The sequence below is a fragment of the Leucopleurus acutus genome (assembly GCF_964270905.1).
Source record: "Leucopleurus acutus genome assembly, chromosome: 15".
Classification (NCBI taxonomy): Eukaryota; Metazoa; Chordata; class Mammalia; order Artiodactyla; family Delphinidae; genus Leucopleurus; species Leucopleurus acutus.
The window spans coordinates 38,661,247-38,669,150 of record NC_139157.1 but is presented as its reverse complement, the minus strand read 5'-3'; the positions used below and the strand labels follow the sequence as shown (position 1 = coordinate 38,669,150).

The 7,904-nt window shown below is 39.0% G+C and overlaps 1 protein-coding gene across 1 annotated transcript; it reads left to right on the top strand.

Annotated features, from left to right (window-relative positions):
- Window positions 1-607: 607 nt before the first annotated feature.
- FABP7 (fatty acid binding protein 7) lies at window positions 608-4,534 on the top strand (the record flags this gene model as incomplete). Its single annotated transcript, XM_082855409.1, has 4 exons — window positions 608-680; window positions 1,141-1,313; window positions 2,539-2,640; window positions 4,484-4,534. 4 exons carry the CDS (start codon window positions 608-610, stop codon window positions 4,532-4,534), a joined length of 399 nt encoding a protein of 132 aa, XP_082711535.1.
- Between the last annotated feature and the right edge of the window lie 3,370 nt (window positions 4,535-7,904).

The window sequence follows — 7,904 nt, the reverse complement described above, 5'->3', positions numbered from 1 at the left end:
TTGCTCTCCCTATAAATACGAGAGAAAATAAAAGGCGCTATTCAGTCTCTTTTGTCTGAAAAGTCTGGCGTTTCAGTGGTTTTCTCTAAGGCGGGGTCCTCATTTGCAACCAGCTTTGCCATTAACGGAAATCAATCTGAATGTCCTACTGTGCGTTTTTTTCTTTCCTCACAGTCTGAAATGGCCTTTGCCAAGTTTTCGGGCTGAACCTGAAAGACCTTCTCTCATTATACGCTCCCTGCCTCCAGCCTCACTGAATCTTTACAGAGATTTCTCAGGCAGAAGGGCTGCAGTGTGAGGTTTGGGAGGAACTCGACCTACTCCGCTAACCCAGTGGCCTGAGCCAATCACAAAGAGGATTGGAACCTCGCTGAATGCCCCCCTTCCCATCTCCTCCCCCTGCAACAGCCTCCTGGAAAGAGGGACACTGGAGGGATGTGTTTGCAATTCAGATCCTTGGCTTTCTGCCTGCCTCTTTTCTTAATAAGAAGGCAGGAGCTGCCGTGAGGTGCAAAGGGGTCTTCCGAATTGCAGTGGCCCTAAGATCCGAAGATCCTTGCCTCTGCCTCTTTTATCTGACTCTGAAGCTAACAGGAAAACGGTAAGGATGGTGGAGGCTTTCTGTGCTACGTGGAAGTTGACGGACAGTCAGAATTTTGACGAGTACATGAAGGCTCTAGGTAGGTAAAAATAAGATGTGCTTTCTCATCTTAACCTGCAGCTTCAGATACTTGCAGATTCCTTCTTCACCCATCAGGTTAGCAAGAGACAAAGACAGATCACATTGTCGTAATCAGGGTGCTAGGCTGTGTGTTTCTCACAGAATGGATATTTAAATGTAGCATTTGCCTGCTTTCTTGCCTAGGGCCAAATAACGGAGCATTTAGTATTCTGGGGAGGGCATGAAGCTTCTGCGCCTTTTCCGCTTTTTCTTCAGTATCCTTTTACTATTTATGCTTCCAAATAAGCATCTACTTATTATTACGGCTCAGTAGTTGTCCTGCATAATTGATGGGCTAAACATACTCTAATGAAACTTCCACTTTAGGACATAGATTCCAGAATAGGAAGGTAGATTCCTGCTTTGTGAGCTATTTTGGAAGTTGCAGCCAACTGTACTGCTTCCTTTTGCTATTTTAGGTGTGGGCTTTGCCACTAGGCAGGTGGGAAATGTGACTAAACCAACAGTGATCATCAGTCAGGAGGGGGACAAAGTGGTGATCAGGACTCAAAGCACATTCAAGAACACGGAGATTAGTTTCCATCTGGGAGAAGAGTTTGATGAAACCACTCCAGATGACAGAAACTGTAAGGTGAGGAGCTGCTCCTTCTCTGAGGGTGGGGATGGGAAGGAGAGAATAAAAGAGAGAAAGTCCCAATATTTCTTTTTTTCTAGATGATGGGAAGTGAAAAATATTCTCAGTATTTCACTTCAGAGAGAAGGACCAAGAGTTAATTTTGCATCCTAGTGTTCATAGCTTATATTCTGAATAATGGGCACCTACTATAGCTCAAATCTTGAATCTGTTTCTTTCTTTCTTTTTTTTTTTTTTTTTTTTTGCGGTACGTGGGCCTCTCACCGTTGTGGCCTCTCCCGTTGGGGAGCACAGGCTCGGGACGCGCAGGCTCAGCGGCCATGGCTCACGGGCCCAGCCGCACCGCGGCATGTGGGATCTTCCCGGACCGGGGCACGATCCCGTGTCCCCTGCATCGGCAGGCGGACTCTCAACCACTGTGCCACCAGGGAAGCCCTGAATCTGTTTCTTTACCATGTGTTTTTCTCATTTTATATTAAACCTGTATTTCAGAAAGTATTTAATAGTGTTCATTTGAAAGACTGCATTTTGTTTAATCTTTCTTTTGCCTCAGGTTGACTCAATCAATAGCTTGCCTCATTCTAAGACTCTGTTTAAAAGAGTAGGATGATTAGTCAGAAAGCACTAGTTCAGGATTTTTATTTCTAATACGTAAATTTTTGCATTTAGATGTACACATTTCAATCAAATTATGAATTACTAGAGATTTTATAATAATGACTCTGGAAGCAACAGAGGAAATTGTACTACTTTGATAATTAGTTGATCACTATTTATTCAATTATCACTCTTTTAAAAATCAACTCAGGGACTTCCCTGGTGGCACAGTGGTTAAGAATCCACCTGCCAATGCAAGGGACATGGGTTCAATCCCTGGTACGGGAAGATCCCACATGCCACAGAGCAACTAAGCCTGTGTACCACAGCTACTGAGCCCGTGTGCCACAACTACTGAGCCCGTGTGCCACAACTACTGAAGCCCGCACCTGGAGCCCGTGCTCCGCAACAAGAGAAGCCACTGCAATGAGAAGGCCGCGCACCGCAACGAAGATTAGCCCCTGCTCGCTGCAACTAGAGAAAGCCCACTCTCAGCAACAAAGACCCAATGCAGTCAAAAATAAATAAATAAATGTAAATAGATAAAAATCAATTCATTTGGCTTCCATATCAGAAATCTGACGTGTACCTATTGATATATTCTGCATTTTGTTGTTGGTTTCAGTCTGTTGTTAGCCTGGATGGAGACAAACTTGTCCATGTACAGAAATGGGATGGCAAAGAGACAAATTTTGTAAGAGAGATTAAGAATGGCAAAATGGTCATGGTAAGTAGGAGCAATTTCCCCTTCCTGCTTCGTTGCCCACCCCTCACCCCCTCATTTCCCATCTCCTTCCCTGTCCCTCCCTCCCTCCTTTTCTCCTGTCTTTCCTTCTTTAAGAACATTAAATCACTAGCAAGGTTCTTTAATCATGTGTAAAACAGGAGAAATAAAAATATCTTAGCTAATTGTTTCCTCCACTCTGCTTTTTTAATTACAGAAAAAGAGAAAAGTTCTACTTAAGTGTAGTTTTAAAAAGTTGCCATTGATTTAGCTAAAAATGTGTCAAAAGAACAGTTGTTGGATTACCGTAATGTCTAATCCTCCAATGAAATCTGAATATAAAACCAATCATCATGAAAATATAGAGATGATATTATATTATCATTTGCTGAAACTCAGAAAAATTACCTTATAGCTTCTGTAATAAATGAGAGCTTTAAACATTTTATATTTTAGTTTATAAAGGTCTCACAAGTTCAGTGCAGATAATTTGGAATATAACAGGAAAGTGTAACAAAAATATGAAAATCCTTTTTAATGTCCCCTTAGAACCATTTTGGTATTACTTCCTTCCAGTCTTTCTTTTTAATGTATCAGATAAATTTAAAAACATGTCTATTCAATACTGGATAGTCATGTAAAAATTATAAAATAAAAAATAATTTAAAAATAATTTCTCTAAAATGGAATTTTGATGACATTGAAGTAGTCAGTACATCATTTGTGGGGTTTTTTTGGCGGGGGGTTGCTTTACATATTCCTTCTAAGATAATAGTAGGAAGGGTCTTTTGGTTTTGTTATTTAAGACTATTGATTAGTTTTCTTCTCCTTCCCTTGACTACCAGCTAGCTGTTCTAGGTTGAGATAGAGGGCTTAAATATTCATTCTTCATTTCCTGGGTGGAAGTGGGTGTGGGGAGCAGAGGGACAGTTTTCCTTTCATGTTGATGAACATTTGCCCACGTTTTCCTGCAGTGACCATCACCATCATCAAACAAACAAACAAAAAAATTCATTTATAAAGGATTCAATCTGAAGTTCTCCTTTATAATTTTTTCTTATTTTTTTCCTGAATACAGAAAAGTGGATAGCTCAGCTTTGGCATGTATTACGGTGATCAGGCAAGCCTGAGTTCAAACAAGGAAATGAAAGTAATGGATGACAAGGGCACACTATACTCTTGGAAATCACAGGACTACATGAAAATGATGAACACTAAAAAACACTAAATTTTGTAAAGAGGATTTATAGCAATTCTTCAAGTTGGATTAGATACAAGAGCCCATGTTGCACATTATAGCCACATAACCACCAAGGTTCACATAGGCTACAACATGACAGCCAAAGCAACGAGAACGTTTGTACATTTACCTTTTCCTGCTGATTGTGGAACAAATCATTGCAAATACCATTTGTCCAAATAATTTGGGTTTTCAAAAAACTCTTCAAAATTTATCTAGGTCATGAATTGTAAAGTATTATGAAAACCTACCATAAATTTTATATACTTTTTAAAGCAGATAGCTAATCTTCTCCAATTACCCTGATAATTTAAGGCAAAAGGAATTCTTTTGACCTGAATCTAGATAATCTCAGTTTTTGCCTCATATTTCTTTTAGAGACATGAACTGTGTATACATGTCATTCACGAGATAAATATAAGGGTTTCTTTTAAAAAAATGAAGACTTACGCAACATTTAATGTTTGTAAATGCCATTATTCTTTTGTATAATACTTAAATCATATATATGATAATCTTTAAAATAACATAACATGATAATCTTTAAAATTTCCAGCTACTGATGTACCTGTGTAAAAAGATTTGGTTATCTTTTGAATCTTTCAGACTCTTACTTTTGGCGATGTGGTTGCCATTCGCCACTATGAGAAGGCATAGAAAACATCCTGATCTGGGGCTGGAGAAGTTCTACAATCTTTCTGTTTACCCAAGTCTCAGTGCTCTACTGCTGTTACAGCACGGCCGATCGCTAATTAGAAGGTTATCCTTGGTGTGGAGGTGGAAAATGATGACTTCAAAACTTGTTTTAAAGACTTGTTACTGCAAGCAATCAAAGCCATTTTTGATCTGCAGATTTATCACATTTTATAATTCCTATTAAAATTGTAAACTACTTTTTTTTAAAATAAAGAAGGGAATACATTCTATAATTTCCAATGGAATGCAAATCAAATTGGAATAAAAATCTTACACCCATGAGAAATTTGTTGTTGTTGTTGTTAATATCACTAATCTGGCTGGGAACTATATATTAGAGAGTTTTAAATAGCCTTTTTTTATAGCATAAAGTCAGGCTGGGGAAGTTAGCACTTTGTTTAAAATACTAATTTAAAAAATAAGCAGAAGCCCAGGGAAATGTGGAAAAATTTGGATTGGTACTTCTGTAGAGAATTTGGGATGTCCAGGATCCAAAGGCGCTTTGTTATGGTGGGCTGGACTGCATGAATGACCTCTTGCTACTAGAAACAGGCTGTCTGAAGAAGCAAGCTGATATACATGAAAATGTCTTATTAAAGAGTAAATATAATCAAAATCTCATATAATCAAAATGTCATGTAATTCAAGCTTCTTATTGAAAGGTAAATAGGACCGGGGAGTGAATTTTATCCGAGACTATTGTAACCAAGTAGGACCCTATGGGGCCTTCCTGGGACAGGCCTCCCTCCATATCCTCTGCTTTAGCTCCTCTCTGAAGTACCTAGATAACAGTATTTGATGCACATTTGCTGAGTTGTTTTCCAGATGTGAAAACCCCCCACCAAATGGAAGATGTTAACTACTTGATGACCATGAGCACACAGCCCCCAGGCCTCCTGGAGCCTAAGGACTGATCATGTGAACCCTAGTGACACAACCCTGTTACCTCACCATCAGTCAGTCAGAGAATTGTGCATGAGCTGATCACATACCCTGCAACCCCACCTCCCTCACCTGGCTTTTAAAAATGTTTGGCCAAACACTTCGGGGAGCTCAGGGCTTTTAGGGCAGAAGCCACCTGTCTCCTCGCATGGCCCTGCAATAAACCTTTCTCTGCTCCAGACTCTGACGTTTCAGTTTGTTTGGCCTCATTGTGCATTGGGCACACGAACTTGTGCTAACACTATAAAGACGTATCTCCAGACAAGGACAATGAGCTGAACAAAGTCTATAAGTGCTAAAATGGATAAAATGGGCAATGCAGAGGGCATTGTGTGTGTGTGTGCCAGTGTGTGTGTGTGGTGGTGGGGAAGCAGGGGTGTGCGAGGTTGGTGGAACTGAGTTGACCAAAGGAAAGTAAATATCTGTTTATGACTGGCTAAGATTTGCATTTGTAAAGTACAAATATTATTTCGTATTTCACTGTTTATAAGACGATTTTTGTACATGTTTTCAAACCCACAATGTGAAGCAGGTAAGGCAGATATTATTATTTTTACTTTACCGATGAGGAAACTGAAGATTCGATTAACATGTCCAAGTTCTCTTGACTAGTGAATAATACTGAGAAATGCAAACCTTGCAATCTTCCTGCTTATTTCCTCTCAAAAATTAATATTTCAGCTAAATTTTCTTTTGAAACAAAAATGTAAGATTTTATTTTCCCTGAATTACTCCTTAGGAAAAGTTTACTGTTAGCCTCTGTGAAGGCTGGTGCATGGGGCAGGGAAAGGGTAAATATTTTTCAGGACAAACATTCAGTATTCATTTTTAATCAACCCAATATTTTCATTAAGTTTCTGTAAGTTAATTCAAAGTCCAATTAACTTACAGATATAAGTTTGAGGAAACTTCCCTTAACTTACACAGTTCAACACAAAGATACTATTACCTGACTATTGTATTACTTTTAACTACTGCAGTAAAGAGTAGAAAGAATCTAAAGTGCAGCTATAGGATTTAACACGTGAATGTACAATTATTACTGAATGTCAGGATATGATGGTCTAGCTCAAGTTACCATTACTAAAACTAGAGTCTACCTTTGTCTTTAAAAGCATGAAACAGAACATAGAGAGGGTGTTTACTCCAATAGCTCTGAAAACCTTCATCTCTGCTTCTGGAGGAAGACTGCTTTCTCTTGGTGATTTCAGCCTATGCTCTGATAGAAGCACGGCTTCTGGCCTCTCTATTCTTAAAGATACAAGGGCAAGGATAGGGATTTAGCTTCGTCTCATTATAATTAGGTCAAATAACATCCTGGCATTCATTTCCGTAACAACTGTCTGAAAAATGGAAAAGTTTTGGGATGGCCTAGTGGGAAGCAAAGTTACACTGGGTTAAAAGCTCAACAGTTGCAGCGGTAGATCAAATGCAGTTTTCTAGGAAGACAAATAACAAGGATATTTACTTTCTAAATGTTTACAAGGTAGTTACAAATCATTTTCCTTCAAGCTATATTCTATCTCATACAGTAACCTGCCAAGGTACTAGCTTTTCTGGTTTGCCTCTTTAAAATTTTTTCAACGCATTTGAAAAGGAAAAACTACTAAGCCCAAAGGCAATTTGACCAACTGGCCCTGGAAGAACATCTCTGAAATTCCAAGATCTCAGATACTGACTATGCTAAAGGTTGTCTTGTGAAATCTAGTCACGAACCACTTTGTCACTGGTGCAGTCTCTCACCCAGATACACACGCTCACAACAAATTACACCTACACCTGGAACATGGGGACCTACAAATACGTGCCCAGGTGTGAGGTATACACCCATAGATGGTAAGGCACTGTAGCTTTGTGCTCCTCAGAGAGAGGGTATAAAGGAAAACAAAAGAAAGCAGAGGGAGTCAAAGGGAGGATAGTGTTTCTACCCATTAACTCAATATGTTGCCTTTTTAAAACTGCAAGCACTTCTTAGGTTTCAAAATGTGTACGCCATATTTTATGCTTAGTTAAGAAGAATTATTTCACAACCAATTTACTTCCAGTAAAGCTGACTGAAAATTGGCAAAAGAGTGAGAATTGCTATTTTTACAATTTTTTAAAATCCTTTTTCTATCTTTCAAAATGCTTGTCCTAGAAACATGCAAGTTATATTGCTGTCCTTAGAGTTGTTCTCTCACATCCATTTTCCTTTTTTTTTTTAAATCTTGCTCCATTTTCCTCCACACTCTTGAGGTTGTTGACTGAGAAACTCCAAGGACAATTTTTTCCACAATAGGAAAGCACTTTGGTTCTCCAAAGGCTTTTGATTCATCCTAAAGCTGAAGCAGAACTTGAACAGCCCTGGCAGCATATGAAGCATAAAATAGAGGCACCCTAACTCCCATTT